At 35.6% G+C, this 16,434-nt stretch overlaps 1 protein-coding gene across 1 annotated transcript in view; it reads left to right on the top strand.

Moving 5' to 3' along the window:
- Nucleotides 1-12,473, top strand: part of LOC137407275 (fucose-1-phosphate guanylyltransferase-like) — a 34,949-nt gene extending 22,476 nt beyond the window's left edge. The window contains exons 7-8 of the mRNA XM_068093880.1: nt 9,002-9,472; nt 11,665-12,473. Coding sequence (XP_067949981.1) covers nt 9,002-9,472; nt 11,665-12,473 — 1,280 coding nt within the window. The remainder of the gene's footprint in view (nt 1-9,001; nt 9,473-11,664) is intronic.
- The last annotated feature ends 3,961 nt before the right edge of the window (nt 12,474-16,434 follow it).

Genomic DNA, 16,434 nt, shown 5'->3' with positions numbered 1-16,434 from the left:
GCACTAAAAACTGCTCAATTTTTCCATAGTTTGTGCATCTGAGACTGCATATTTTATTGAAAATATGTTAAACTTATATACAGTAAAACTTCAACTTACGAGTGCCCTAACGTACGAGAAACTTGAGATACGAGCCAGCTTTTAAGCAAGTTTTAGCACTAACATACGAGCCATGTTTGAGATACGAGCACATGAGTCAGTTGCCAAGTATGTCGGAGGTGTTTTATGAGAACAGCATCACTCTGTATTTTTCAACTGCTCAGATTATACTTCTGTACCATGTTTTTTGTGCGCAATTTTCAGTGCTGAATTATGTGAATTAAAAGTACCGTGCGTAGACCGAAAGTTTGCCAGTAAAAGGATAGATAATGCAAAGAAAAAGCGAATAATAACAATTGATATTAAACGGAAAATTATTGAAAAATATGCAAAATATGTATGCGTGATTGAGCTAGTTCAGCAATATGACAGAAATACATCCACAAAAATCAAACACAAGGATTATATTCAAGGCATTTAGATTGCAAAAGGACTAACCATAGTTTCTAAACGACGCAGCGATCTTCACGGCCACTGATGGAGAGACTGCTCAGGCTTTAGATAAAAGACAAACAATTGGCCGGTGACTGCGTAACTGAAACGATGCTACGTAAAAAGGCCGGTGCTATCTATCAAGACTATAAAAAATAGACATTCGGACAAGTTGTCTAGTGGTCGTGCATTAACCCTTGGTGACGACACCTGTGTTTGTTCTAATCGCAACATGTTGACAGGGCGACAAAGGCAAACGTCCTTAGATAGGTTTCTCTTAAAACGGCCGGCTGGTCGTGAGAGCGAAACAAAAGAAAAATTAGCCAACCAGCGAGAAACTTAAAACTATGAACGCCGAAGAAATTTTAATTACGTTAAGTTAAAGATTAAAGTTTGCTTTTAAGTTTGTCTTTTGAGAATTTTTTTAAAAGTTTTAAAATCCAAATTTATCAAAGTCAACTGTTGTAATGAAGGATAACTTATCTCTCCCTCTCTGGTAAATGCTAGCGTTAGCTGCTATTGTATGTATTAAATTTTACATTCTAATTAATTACATTTCCTTGCATTATTTTTTATTTGTTGCTTTTTGAAAGGATGTGGTAAGTTAGGACAATAACCAACATGTTCTTTCTGTTACAATATATTGTTTTGAGTGTTTTATTTGCATTTTTAGAGTATGGAAACCAATCAATATATATTTAATTGTTCTATATATAAATAAATTGCACCAACATGGGAGTAAATTGACATACGAGCTCAGTCTCTGAACGAATTAAGCTCGCAAGTCGAAGTATGACTGTAATGACTTTGGATGAGAAAGGCAAGAATTTTACACACATGGTAATGAATAATACCAATGATTTAGAAGCTTTTATATCATTGATAATACAAAGAGTGACCAAATAGAAATTAAACTAATAACAAACTAATGAATCAAACAAGATTTAGAAGCAGTTACTCTGGACCACTGTATTAAACACCCATTAGACATGACTGAAAATAACTAGACGAGATAGTTTTTGTCTAAGGTTGGTTGAACTAGATTCTTGCTTTGAAGCGGCAGTGTGTTCTGATTTTAGTATAGCAATTTACTATAGTTTTGAGTAGACTGTTGGCATGCACTGTACATGTAAAACCTTGATTGAGGTTATGTAATAAGACGTATATGTTATTGCCTGTGATGTTACTTGTTTAAAAGCTTTCTGTGTGATACCATAGCTCTCCATGTGTGAACGTAGGCACTTTCTGCAGCAATACATATTCGGCCTATCAATCTGGTCACCAATCCTCCTCTGTTTTCAACTGAGATTAGGGTTATGTCATCACTATTTCTACTTCCCACTACTTCTACATCTGTCAAGAACTTGATACACTCATCACATTTGAGTTAGAAAACAATCCTCATCGCCGAACTCCTCATCTTCACCTTCCTTAGCTTTTGTCTCTTCTTTCTTTTTCTTTCTAGCCAGAGAATGTAGCAGGAGTTGGCCAGTTTTTTCAGCCCTGCTCACATCCAGATCAGTACAGTTAACATTGGGACTTGGTGTGATATCTGCTTTTATGAGCAGTGCTCGAAGTGCAGATTTAAAGCACTGCACATCCAGGTTATTGTTATAGCCACCCTTAGATCGTATTGTGGAAAACAGAATCTCAATGTGATCTTGGTTGATCTTAAAGGTTAGGAAGTAGTTGATGTAAGGGTATTTGCTCAAAAGATATTGAGCAATGCCATGTACAGATTTGGCTGCTGACTCAAAACCAATGACGAAATGATGATGATTTTCCTATTATTTTCCACTAGCAGCTTTCAGCTTGGTGTCTTTAATCGGCATAGATAGCTTATGATATTGTTGAGAACTTCTTGTTTTGAGTTGAAGTTCTGTCTTGTTATGGGCAATTCAGGATATACCTAGGGTGTTGTGGTCTCTTCTGATGACATTTCACTAAGAATTTGGTCTTATTGTTGCGTTTATGACTTAAAAACTAGCAGGCCAAGCGTGCTTCCACTACTAAACTTATTGCTCAATTGAAGGCTTTGATGCTGTGATCGGTAGATACAAAAAGCCGAACGCACTGAATGACCGAACAGACCGAATATTTTGGGAGTTGCCCTCTCGTGTGACTATTTAAGGATAAGGGTGCGTAACTCAAACTTCTATAAATAAAGAGCTCAATGAATTCCGTAGAAACATTTTAGAGGCTGTTGTTTATTTTCGCGCCAGTGAAGCACGCTGTGAATAAAAATATGACATATTCAATTGAAGTATTTTTGCTGTCACTATTGTCCAATCAGTACTTGCCTTACCTTTGACAGATAAAAGGGAAATGCCTAGTAGAAGCAAAAGGTTTTATTTGTTCAGTAGTATCGTTAACCATTGGTGAACCAGTAGCTAAATAACTAGCCAAAATTGTTTCTTTATTCAATTGGAAATAAATATATTTTTTTCTATATATAGTAATATTTATTATAATTATATAAAACATGCAATCAATATTATTTATAATAGATAATAATTTATTTATAGATAATAGTTAAAATAATTTTAACAAAATAATTTTTAATAAAATAATAGTTATAATAATAGTTTAAAATAAATATATTTTTTTTATATATAGTAATATTTATTATAATTATATAAAACATGCAATCAATATTATTTATAATAGATAATAATTTATTTATAGATAATAGTTGAGGGAGGGCAACTCCCAAAAAGATGTTCGGTCCGTTCAGACATTCAGTATGGCGCCTTACAGTGCCTCGCCTTGCGCGTTCACAACTCGAGTTGTACAACTCGAGTTGCCGTGTTGTACAACGCGGCCTGGGTTTTTGATGAACTCGAGTTGCGTTACGCAAAATTAACACGGTAGATACAAAAAGCCGAACGCACTGAATGACTGAACAGACCGAACTATGGCGCCTTACAGTGCCTCGCGTTGCGTGTTCGCAACTCGAGTTGATCAACTCGAGTTGCACAACTCGAGTTGTGAACGCGCAACACGACTTTTCAAAAGTAAGGTGCAATATATTGGTATTACGGTAGCATAACCGTAGATATGGTTATATTAACGATGGTACATCAAGAGGCACCCGTTAGCTAATAGAAATTAAACTATGTGTGTACTGTAAAACTAAAACTAATAGCGAATTATTAGAATTATACTGTGCCGAGTTTGCAACTCGAGTTGTACAACTCGAGTTGCAGAACTCGAGTTATACAACTCGAGTTTGTAAATATAACTCGAGTTGTACTACTCGAGTTGCACAACTCGAGTTCATCAAAACCCAAGCCGAGTTCTTTCAACAGCAACTCGAGTTCAACAACTCGGCTTGAGAACATCTCATCATTTTATTTTCTCTAGCAATATTTTCTATATACGGAATTTATTTTGGTGCATCATTAAACGCCGTTGAAATAATTTCTATGTTCATTTTCGGTGTTCATTCAGTTTCTTGTCAGATTCTAGAGAGATGACCCTTTTTTCAAATGAAAAAGAAGTTGCCCGGCTGGCTGCGAATTTCTTTTTCCCAAACAGGTTTACATACGGCAGTAAAATTTTGGCTCATGATTGGCGTTAGTAATTGAGTTTTAGTAACCAAAACTTACATCATTACATTAGAAATCAATAGTTATAATTAGAAAGGAACACAAAATTCTAAATAACGTAGCAAAACTGATGTTATCATTCAAAAAGTGCTGTTTAAACGTAAGAGGCGCTCACTTAGAACTCATTAATTAAAGCCATTTTGAATAAAATTTTGGAATTTTGTGTTCCTCTCTAATTATAACTATTGACTTTCAATGTAATGATGTAGGTTTTGATTACTAAAACTCAATTACTAAAGCCAATCATGAGCCCAAATTTTACTGCCGTATGTAAACCTGTTTGGGAAAAAAATTTTGCTGCTCGGTTCTCATATAGATTGTTTTTAGTTTGCTTTTTACATTCTACAATTGTTTTTGTCTCTTTAAATTTATAGAAATGAATATGCGCAAATCTCGCCAATATATATAATTTAAATATGTATACATATTTAAATTATTATTATTAAATTTCTGTAAATGAGACACCCCAATTACTTTGCTTTCTTTACGAACCCGTGTTAGTTTTGCGTAACGCAACTCGAGTTCATCAAAAACCCAGGCCGAGTTGTACAACACGGCAACTCGAGTTGTGAACGCGCAAGGCGAGGCACTGTAAGGCGCCTAGGTCTAGGTCTAGGTAAAACTCGAGCCTTTAGACCCCGCTCGCGGGTAAAAGAAGGCCTTCAAAATGTCTGTCAAAAATTCGATAAAATTTCATGGCTTTCCTCGCAGGTTGCGGGAAGTCCTGGGCATAAAACTATATTGATAAAAACTCGAATTTGACTCAATGGCGGGGGGTTCCCCGTTAGTTGTTGACCTTGTATTATGATCATGAATTGTATCTTGTAAATGCTTAAAACTATCAATAAAAGAACTGTGCTTGCCATTTGTCAAAATTTCTAGCATCAATGTCATGCGAGCATTCTTACGCCTTGCCTCCAACAGCTCTAGATCTAAAAACTGCCTTGCTTCCGTAACACTCTGTTTTCCCCTCAAATCTGAAATAAAACGCACAGCCCTTCGCTGCACATTCTCCAACGATGTTATCTGCCTAACTAAATGAGGGTCCCATACCTCACCTGCATATTCCATTATAGGTCTACACAAGGTGAGGTATGCAACCCTCTTCACCTTTCTGGGGGCCTTAAAAAGCACATGCCTCATCATACCCAACCTCTGAGAAGCCTTTGCCGTCACCGAATCAATCTGCAAGTCCCAACTAAAATCACTAGTAATTTCAACTCCAAGATATTTAAAAGCTGATACATTCTCTAACGCTATTCCTCCCAAAAAATAATCCACAGAACTATCAAGACCGTTCTTACCAAACCTGACTATTTGACACTTATCAGTGTTAAACACCATACCCCAATGCTCAGCCCACCTTTCCAACAAAAACAAATCTTCCTGGAATTTTTGGGAACTATCTAAGCTGTTAACCGGGCAATAAAGAAGGGCATCGTCCGCAAAAAGTCTTATTGTCGATGTCTTTATAATGCTACAAATGTCATTAATGTAAACTACATTAATGACATTAGATGTTCGCCATACCGAACATCTTTTTGATAGTTGCCCTCCCTCAACTATTATCTATAAATCAATTATTATCTATTATAAATAATATTGATTGCATGTTTTATACAATTATAATAAATATTACTATATATAGAAAAAAATATATTCATTTCCAATTGAATAAAGAAACAATTTTGGCTAGTTATTTAGCTACTGGTTCACCAATGGTTAACGATACTACTGAACAAATAAAACCTTTTGCTTCTACTAGGCATTTCACTTTTATCTGTCAAAGGTGAGGCAAGTACTGATAGGACAATAGTGACAGCAAAAATACTTCAATTGAATGTCATATTTTTATTCACAGCGTGCTTCACTGGCGCGAAAATAAACAACAGCCTCTAAAATGTTTCTACGGAATTCATTGAGCTCTTTATTTATAGAAGTTTGAGTTACGCACCCTTATCCTCAAATAGTCACACGAGAGGGCAACTCTTAAAATATTCGGTCTGTTCGGTCATTCAGTGCGTTCGGCTTTTCGTATCTACCGAAATTAACACGGGTTCGTAAAGAAAGCAAAGTGAGTAATTGGGGTGTCTCATTTACAGAAATTTAATAATAATTCAAATATGTATACATATTCATTTCTATAAATTTAAAGAGACAAAAACAATTGTAGAATGTAAAAAGCAAACTAAAAACAATCTATATGAGAACCGAGCAGCAAAATTTTTTTTCCCAAACAGGTTTACATACGGCAGTAAAATTTTGGCTCATGATTGGCTTTAGTAATTGAGTTTTAGTAATCAAAACCTACATCATTACATTGAAAGTCAATAGTTATAATTAGAGAGGAACACAAAATTCCAAAATTTTATTCAAAATGGCTTTAATTAATGAGTTTTAAGTAAGCGCCTCTTACGTTTAAACAGCACTTTTTGAATGATAACATCAGTTTTGCTACGTTATTTAGAATTTTGTGTTCCTTTCTAATTATAACTATTGATTTCTAATGTAATGATGTAAGTTTTGATTACTAAAACTCAATTACTAACGCCAATCATGAGCCAAAATTTTACTGCCGTATGTAAACCTGTTTGGGAAAAAGAAATTCGCAGCCAGCCGGGCAACTTCTTTTTCATTAGAAAAAAGAGTCATCTCTCTAGAATCTGACAAGAAACTGAATGAACACCGAAAATGAACATAGAAATTATTTCAACGGCGTTTAATGATGCACCAAAATAAATTCCGTATATAGAAAATATTGCTAGAGAAAATAAAATGATGAGATGTTGAACTCGAGTTGCTGTTGAAAGAACTCGGCTTGGGTTTTGATGAACTCGAGTTGTGCAACTCGAGTTGTACAACTCGAGTTATATTTACAAACTCGAGTTGTACAACTCGAGTTCTGCAACTCGAGTAGTACAACTCGAGTTGCAAACTCGGCACAGTATAATTCTAATAATTCGCTATTAGTTCTAGTTTTACAGTACACATAGTTTAATTTCTATTAACTAACGGGTGCCTCTTGATGTACCATCGTTAATATAACCATATCTACGGTTATGCTACCGTAATACCAATATATTGCACCTTACTTTTGAAAAGTCGTGTTGCGCGTTCACAACTCGAGTTGTGCAACTCGAGTTGATCAACTCGAGTTGCGAACACGCAACGCGAGGCACTGTAAGGCGCCATACATTCAGCGCGTTCGGCTTTTCGTATCTACCGTGCTGCGATGCACATCACTACGACGTAACGTCGTGAAAACAACAGCCAATTATAGGCCTCACTTTTAATCCATTGTATTGATAGCTATTCACCAATCTAGGGTTTACTATATCTATGTGCTAGGCTGACTCATTGTATTGCAGAGAGGATACTGAGTGGATAGCCCTGATGTTGTACAGTATACTCAAGTATTGTGCAATAACTGCTATGGTGCACTCATATATGGGATGCACTTCGTTACAAATTATCAACTTATGAACAACCGTGCATGCGGTGTGTGAAGTTTGCTAGAGATATCTGAGTTACATTACAGCCAATGAGAGACCATGTTTTAAACCATTTCGGGCAGATTGTGCGACTGCAGGTCTAAGAAGGTGGTGCTTTTCTTTAAAACTCCGACAAGCTATGTCTTCCGTCTTCATGAAACGATGCAACTTTGAGAATTAATGATTCAGCTGTCTTTAAAACTAGTAAAAACTAAATTAGTAGGGTGTACTACCTTCCTCAGCAACCATTCTTAACATTGTAAACAATATACTTTAACTTTATAAACAGTATATTTTAACATTAAAAATAGTTTGTTAGCATTATGAACAGCTTATGCTAACGTTAGAGACAGTTTATGTTAACGTTATAAACTGTTTGTTAACGTTATAAACTGTTTGTTAACGTTATAAACACTTTATGTTAGCATTATAGCAGTTTATGTTAACATTATAAATAGTAGGTGTTATAACATCACAGACAATATGTGTTAACATTACAGACAATATGTGTTATCATTATAAACAATAAATGTTAACTTCATAAACATATATTACCATTATATACAGTACATGTTAAAATGATAAACAATATGTTTACGCTAAGACTGAATGGTTTATAGTACATTTTTTTAATTTTGTTGGTATTGCAGTTAAGAAAATAATTTTATTATAATGGCTCAGCATATTTTTTAAATGCCCAAAATACATTTTTTACCCAAATATTTAGTGCACTATTTGCATTCCATAAAAGTTATCTTTGTTTAATGTTTGTTATTATGTTAGATTATATATAATTTATAGCATTTAAAAGCGGTAATATATACATTATTCACTTTGGTAAGCTAACAAGTTTTATTTAAAATTACTACATGCTGTAGAGATTAAATGAAGAAACCTTAGGTTGTTAAGATAAAACAACTCCACTGCATTTGCTTTGATGTATTTTTTACATCTTATGTTAACCAGTGTGATTATATTGCTTATAGATGGTATCTATAAGCAATATAATCACACTGGTTAACATAAAATGTAGAAAATACTTACAGATACAGTTAAAAAATTACAGAAATAAGTGTTTCCATTGAAATGCTCTAACTTCTTGCTGTTAGGTTAGCAGGTATGACCGAGAGTTTTTTTGTGAAGCAAGTTAAACTAGGAAAAGTTTTTTATAACCTGTTCCTATTCTTTGAGATGCAGTTTGTTGGACAGACCTGGTAAACCAGAAGTTTCTAGATAGTTATAGGCGAAACTTGATGATAAAAGGATTTTTTGAATGCATACGATGGAAGCAATATATTGGGCATAGACGTTACGTATTGTTAAATTTATTTTTGGTTTGGTTTTTATATTTGTTTTCAAATTCTCTTGTAGAAGTTCTCAACTGTAAAAAAGTGCTGCAAAAGCCTACAGAGCAGTTGATGAAGGAGGAAGGTGCGATTATCTGTCCTTCCGAAGTCCCCGATAGCATAAGAGAGAGCGTCGCGACTGAGCAGGACTGGGTGTTTACCGACAGCCAGTTTTTCTTTGACCACACTATCAGCGAAAAACTGCTCGACTTTTACGAGACACATAAGCCACTCACAGCAGAGATATGTGCCTATGGCGATTTTCTACAGCCATTGGGAAAGTTTGCCGATGCCCAGTATGTAACCAACTGCAAGAACATTATGAGTATGTCAGATACGGTTATCTCTACAAGGAGAGACCTGTATAACCTTCTTAAGGGTTCTCCTCTTGGGGTCGTCGCTCTCAAATACTCAAAGTTTTACCATATTGGTACTATGATTGAATATCTTGACAACTTCTGCTCTAACCATGACCTTAGGCAGGAACTTGGTCTTAGTAGGTTCTGTCATAGAGTTATCTCCCCCTAGAGTGATAACTACCCTAGCGTTTCCGGTGCCATCAAGGAGCGTTTAGGCCACGCCCATTTTTTGTGCTAGTCACTCGTGGTGATTGACAGAACAATAACATCAGCCATGAGAATGATCATTAATTTGCACAGTTAAGATAGTAATTAATGCTCATATTAAAGAAATGATGATTATAGTTTATTACTCTGATATATGCTTATTATTTAAAGCAATTCAATATCTACCAGGGATCGCTAAACATATTATGGAAATGTTTACTTTTTCCTATCCATTTCCATCAATGATATGCGACCCCCCACAGCCCCATACAGCAATGATATACAGCCAATGATATACAGCCCCCTGTATATCATTGTTTCCATAAACATAAATATTTCCATAATTTTAGGGAGATGGATATGGAAATTTTATTTAAGAAATATGGAAATTTTATTTTAGAAATATGGAAATTTTATTTTAGAAATATGGAAATGTTATTGAAATGGAAATAATATGGAAATGTTATTGAAATGGAAGTAATATGGAAAGGAAAATAATATAGAAATGAAGTAGGGAAATGTTATGGAAATGGAAATAATATAGAAATGAATTATGGAAATGTTATGGAAATGGAATTATATGGAAATGAATTATGGAAATTTTATGGAAATGGAAATAATATGAAAATGAATTATGGAAATGTTATGAAAATGGCAATACTATGGAAATGAAATAGGGAAATGTTATGGAAATGGAAATAATAAGTAAATGAATTATGAAAATGTTATGGAAATGGAAATAATATGGAAATGAATTATGGAAATGTTATGGAAATGGAACTAATATGGAAATAAATTATGGAAATTTTATGGAATTGATATGGAAATGAATTATGGAAATGGAAATTGTGACATACACCTAATCCCTGATATCTACTTGACTTGCAAAGGCACTGAATAGATAGTGTTAAGTAAGTGAGTTAATGCAATCAGTTACTCATAGATGAGATAGATAGTCATACTGAGGTTGTATTGCATTGGTGTGATGGGAAGCTAATCGACTGCCATCAACTATGAGCTGTACTACCCGAGTTGCCCGAGTAATAAAAAAGTCTGGACAGAAAATTTATTTTTATATAACATTTACCATTCTAACTTTTAAATTTCATATCATGAGAAAATATTTTTAAGCAGTTCAAATGAATTAAGAGTAAAAAGAAAACAACTGTAAAGGTTTTCAAGCTATTTCAAACAACTACAACTTTTAAATTTCATATCATGAAAGAAGAAGTTTTTTGTTGACATGAATTAGGAAGAAAAATGAAACTGCAAATGTGTTTAAATGTAAATGTGAAATAATTAGCAAGTGATGGCTAAATATAATCTGTTTAGCTATGATTACAATAAAAAATTATTTAATAAATAAAGTAATAAAAAAGTTTTTTTTATTTTTAAATAATTACAATTTAGTATGATTAGTTATAATTTATTTTTATCTAACATATAGCAACATTTGCCATTCTAACTTTCAAACTTTTTGCTTGCTTACATCAAGCAAAGATGTCCACTAACTAGTGGACATCTTTTCTTTAAGCTAGTCTATGTAATTGATTGATGATATGTATTGAAATCTAATATTACATGCAAGGGCTGTTTGTGAACTGTGGTGTCAATGAATCACTCTATCACCATACAATGTCAATACTTTCAGTTGATGGCAGTTGATTAGCTTCCCATCACACCAGTGTAATACAACCCCAGTATGATTATCTATCTTGTCTATGAGTAACCAATGATATACAGCTCCCCATGTGTAGGAGCTGTATATCATTGGAGTAACTGATTGCATTAACTCACTTACTTAACACTATCTATTCAGTGCCTTTGCAATGCATGTAGGTATTGAATTGCTTTAAATAATAAGCATATATTAGAGTAATAAACTATAATCAACATTTCTTTAATAAGAGCAATAATTACTATCTTAACTGTGGAAATTCATGATCATTCTCATGGCTGATGTTATCGTTTTGTCAATCACTGCGAGTGACTAGCACAAAAAAGGGGCGTGGCCTAAACGCTCCTTGTTGGCACCGGAAACGCTCGTGTTGTTGATGGCACAGTTATCCCTCTAGGGGGAGATAACTCTATGGGTTCTGTTACTCGGCTTGCCTGTCTGCAGGCTCGTCTGTCCTTGCGTCTTGTGAGGCTGAGACTGGATACATCATCAATTCCTTGGTTACAGACCGCTGTTCCTTCTCAGGCAAGTCTATCGTTGAATATTGTACTTTCACAGGTCCATCCCAGCTGCGTGTAGAGGAGAATTGCGTCATAAGTGACTGCGAGTACACCAGCAACTCTGATATTACCATACCGTCAAATACCTCCATACAAACTGTGCCCGTCCTTGACCCTCAGGGTGGCCCCATGTATGTGACTCTCATGTTTAGTATATATGAAGACATGAAAGCCAAGGTTTCCTCTGTTAGTGAGCTCGCTGATCTCTCTTACTTTGGCCACGGGCTTCTCTCCGTCACCCCTTTCAAGAACCACACTCAACTATTTGGGAAGGGCAATCCCTTCTCTCTTTGGCATACTAAGCTTTTTCCACTCTCTTCTTCAGCTCAAGAATCTTTTACCTCCGCCCTGAATACTCTAAAATCCGCTCTCTCTCACTCCAAGCGTCCCTTAGAACACTCGGCTTGCAGTGAAAATCTTCTGGCTCACAACGGTGAGGCAGCCAGTTGTGCCAGTGCCAACGGTACTATACCTAATGGTGCTCTCACCAATGGTATGATAGCCAACGGCGTTCAAAGTGCTGCCGCAGATAGCGCTGCAATAAATGGTTCATCGACCAATGGCTTCACTGCTAATGGTCACTCGCCAATTTACTACTCTTTTGCTGATGTTATTTCGTACAAGGATGTCAAACAAATGATTCGTCGAAGAAATATCCTTTCTGAACAGATCCAGAATATTTTGGCTACATAGAATGTGCTCCAATCTTACTGACTTGTCTTTCATTGTTGCCCTTGTGCTTTCGTCATGTAGTGTGCACTCAGTGCGCGCTTCCCTTGCACTATCTCAGCATTGTCTCATCCTGTAGCATATGTAAACAGCTTCTCCACTTTTTCATCTTCGTTCTCTCTTATTGTTTTCTGTTTATCTTTCTCAGATTGGTGTCTTTTTTTGCGTCATGAAGATTGCCCCAAGGGTCGCTAACTTTGACGCTGATCACTCGAATGTAGATAGACCAGTTGTTGATCGATTAAATCATTGTGAAAGGCATCTCTATCCCATATTGGTGGTACCTTTGTGCATTAGAAAAGGTATGAGACAGTCTAGATGCTATATACAATTCTCTCATCTCTAGGTCCGTCATTTCCTCCATTCTCTACAGTTATCAAGCCCGAGACATTTTACGTCTGAAGTGATATTAACATTAAAACAAGACGTCTGGTTTTTAAACTTTTACTGAATATGTTAGCCGCTAGGTTATTTGTAGTGGAAAACTTTTGGTGCAGTAAGTGACAATTTAAGAGATCTCTTTTATTACATCGTAACTCTCTGTCAAATTGAGGCATGAAAGAGAATGTTTACACCTTGACCTTGTACATTTATCTTGGTCTTGCAACAGATATCCTATTGACAATGTATGCCCACGAAAAATCATGCATACCATTGATTATATTTCCTATTTTTTGATAGACGGTCATTTATTCTTGGTTTTAACTTATTTTTAATCAGATGTCATCTAATTTCTTGTCGCAATAATGAGTACACATGCAAGGGTATTTGGATTGCTGCATGTTTGCCATGTATCACAAACATTATTTCTTTGATGTTGTTAGGAGTTTTCTAACTACAATGACGTTCAAGCCTGTGGTTGGCATGAAAATTCTGCTTTTCCTTACGCAGCTATTCGATATATATAGCGGTATACTTGTGTGTGTATGTTATAACACTTGAAGTGACTAAAAAAGTTTTATTTTTCTGAATGCCTATCTTACTATGTGCAACACTTGTTACCTCTTTCTACAATATAATAAATATTTTTTAGTGTAACACATAGTAATAGTTAGCGTTTCTGAAAGAATACATTGATTGTTAAGAAAGAAAGTTCTTTAAGTAGTGCAAAAAATTAACGAGTTGTTTATCCCTTATCATTAAGAGAAGACAATCCTGGTTAACACATGCAGCTTGAGTTCTTGTCTTCAAGTCCTTTCTACATTTTGTTCAACAGTTAATGATGAGTGTCACCAGAAAGATATTTATTGTATCAGCTAACTCAAAAATGGAAAAACTGTTAGTTTGCATTAGAATGAGGGAGTGATGATAGGGAGACACGAAGGTTTGCATTAGAATGAGGGAGTGATGATAGGGAGACACGAAGGTTTGCATTAGAATGAGGGAGTGATGATAGGGAGACACGAAGGTTTGCATTAGAATGAGGGAGTGATGATAGGGAGACACGAAGGTTTGCATTAGAATGAGGGAGTGATGATAGGGAGACACGAAGGTTTGCATTAGAATGAGGGAGTGATGATAGGGAGACACGAAGGTTTGCATTAGAATGAGGGAGTGATGATAGGGAGCATTAAAATGAGGGAGTGATGATAGGGAGAATTTGTCAAGGCTCTACATGAATACTATTTTGTACAACTCATGGATTGCCTCTGTCAGCTTGTAGCAGCTGCTTTAAAATAATATCGGTATGCTATTATGAGTTGCTTACTCCAGCAAATATATTCTCAAGGGTTTTTTCTAAAAATCACAGTACAAGTGAAATGCAGCATTTGCGTGTATTGAATTGATAATAAACAATTATTTTGTTTACTGCAATGAAAAATCGTCTGCTGCGCTATTTTAATCCTGTAAGTGCATATGAAAGGATGAATACTTACAAATAAATAAATAGCATGCGTATTATTCACAAGAATTGTTGCAGTAGATTAAAGAGAATTTAATAAATTGAAGGGTAAAAAGTCTGATAAAACTCTTGGATCTTCAATGGCTAAACTATTGGCTGTAATGTTTCTATACCGGCCACAGATACAAGTATAAATAACACACAGACCTATTTAGCTTACTGAAGTATGGCTTGAAGAGCCCGATGTAAGTGTCTGGACAAAAAGCCCTTGATGGAATTGTCCTTGACATTGGTTAATAAAATATGAAGGTAAATCTGATGACCAGAAGCGTTTTCTCTCTAGTGAAGAAGAGAGTAAGCAAGCTGTGTGTGAAGAGTATTGGTACTAGCGCAATCTTGTTTTTCAGACGAGGTGTTAGTAGGAGGCAACAGCCAGTACCTCACAGAGTCCCTGCAGGGCTAATGAGGTATTCTTTAAAATACTTGCTGTGCGTCCTATACAGAAATGCATTGTAGCCTTTACATTCAAATAAAGCTAACTTGATAAGTGGAGCAGGAAAACGCTATCTTGAAGGAGTAGAGTATGGTTACATTTGCCTGAGCCAGAAATAAAATAAATGAGTAATGTATAACAGGGTTTCTTTATAGCAAATCAATAATACCTCTAACAAAACAGACTGAATGCCAATGAACTGGATCTAAAAGACAGAAGTAAAGTTTCCAAGACACCCATTGAGGACTCGCTGTTCTGCTGGAGAACCGTACAAAAGGAAAATAGCTGTTCCGCTATGTTCTTTTTGTACATATTACAAAAAATATGTACAAAAAGAAATCTCAAAAGCTTGTAGATAAAGCATACAAAATAAGTGGTGTGAAAAGCGAGGCTATAGTGTATCTCAAATGGGTCAGTCGAGAATCATAGATTGACCTAGATAGTTTTGATGTAATCTCAGAGTCGTTGATAAATGTGAGCCACAACTATTTGTGAGAGCATTACATGATCTCATTAGTACTGGTAACTCATCTAGTACTCTTTCAGTACTGGCAAATTCTCTGAGACATTCAACTAGTAGTTTTAACAGTAAAATGCTAACAAAGCAATGCACAAGTGGCATTTTGGCTTCAGACTAACTCCTTATGTTCCCCACACACTATTAATATTTTACACATCTATTTGCTGATTTCAACTAATAAAGGCAGTAGTTATCTTCACATTATGCTTTGTATGATAACCCTGAGTTTTCATACAGTAATAGTGTAGCAACACCTGGATGTGCCAGTGTCAACCCGACGAGCAAATCATATTTTCATAGAGCGCGACAATAAAGTAATGGTTGTGTGATGCTTTATGTCAAAACGTGTCTGCATATGAAGAAACAGGAGAGTAAGACCTATCCCCTCGCACAAGTAGACGCTGTTAGTCACTAAGGCTTTTTCTATGGCACAAGAATGAGGCATTGCACGGCTGTTTCACTTCCAAACAGTAACACTGGATCACGGCAGAATGAGATCAACACAGCTGTTTCCATGATGGCTTTGCAGTTCCATATGGGGGTGTGTCACTACACCATCGCTGTGTGGAATATTTGTAGAACTCGGTACAACTTTCTAAAGTGATTAGGTGTCAAGTAACAAACTGCCAAGTTGGAAATGGTTTCAAATCACTTACCATCATGTCATTTCCCTTTTCTAGATGTTGATTTTAGAATACATCAGTGCACAGTTTTACGTTTGTAAGCCTCAAGCGAGCGACCACTACATTGACTTTGGCAGGCTGTTTCTTGATGCCTAGCAATCTAAAAAGTCATAAGTAAAATAACTTGGTTCAAAAAATGCTACACAGATTAGGGTAATATGGGTGTGAGTCATTGGTGCCGAGGCTAGCTAGACACCTTAGGCGTGCTAATCATGTTAGATGTATTAAGCGTGTTAGTCAAGTTAGATGTATAAAGCGTGTTAGTAATTTTAAATGTAGTACATGCACTGAATTCGTCACACGCATCAGACACTTTAGATGCAATACTATTGCATCAGGTTGATTAAGTTATAAATTAATTGAGTCAAATCAAAATGATTTGAGAA

Source organism: Watersipora subatra, chromosome 10 (assembly GCF_963576615.1).
Source record: "Watersipora subatra chromosome 10, tzWatSuba1.1, whole genome shotgun sequence".
In the NCBI taxonomy this organism is placed as follows: domain Eukaryota; kingdom Metazoa; phylum Bryozoa; class Gymnolaemata; order Cheilostomatida; family Watersiporidae; genus Watersipora; species Watersipora subatra.
Note: the sequence above shows the minus strand (reverse complement) of the source record. Positions and strands in the feature narration are given on the sequence as shown.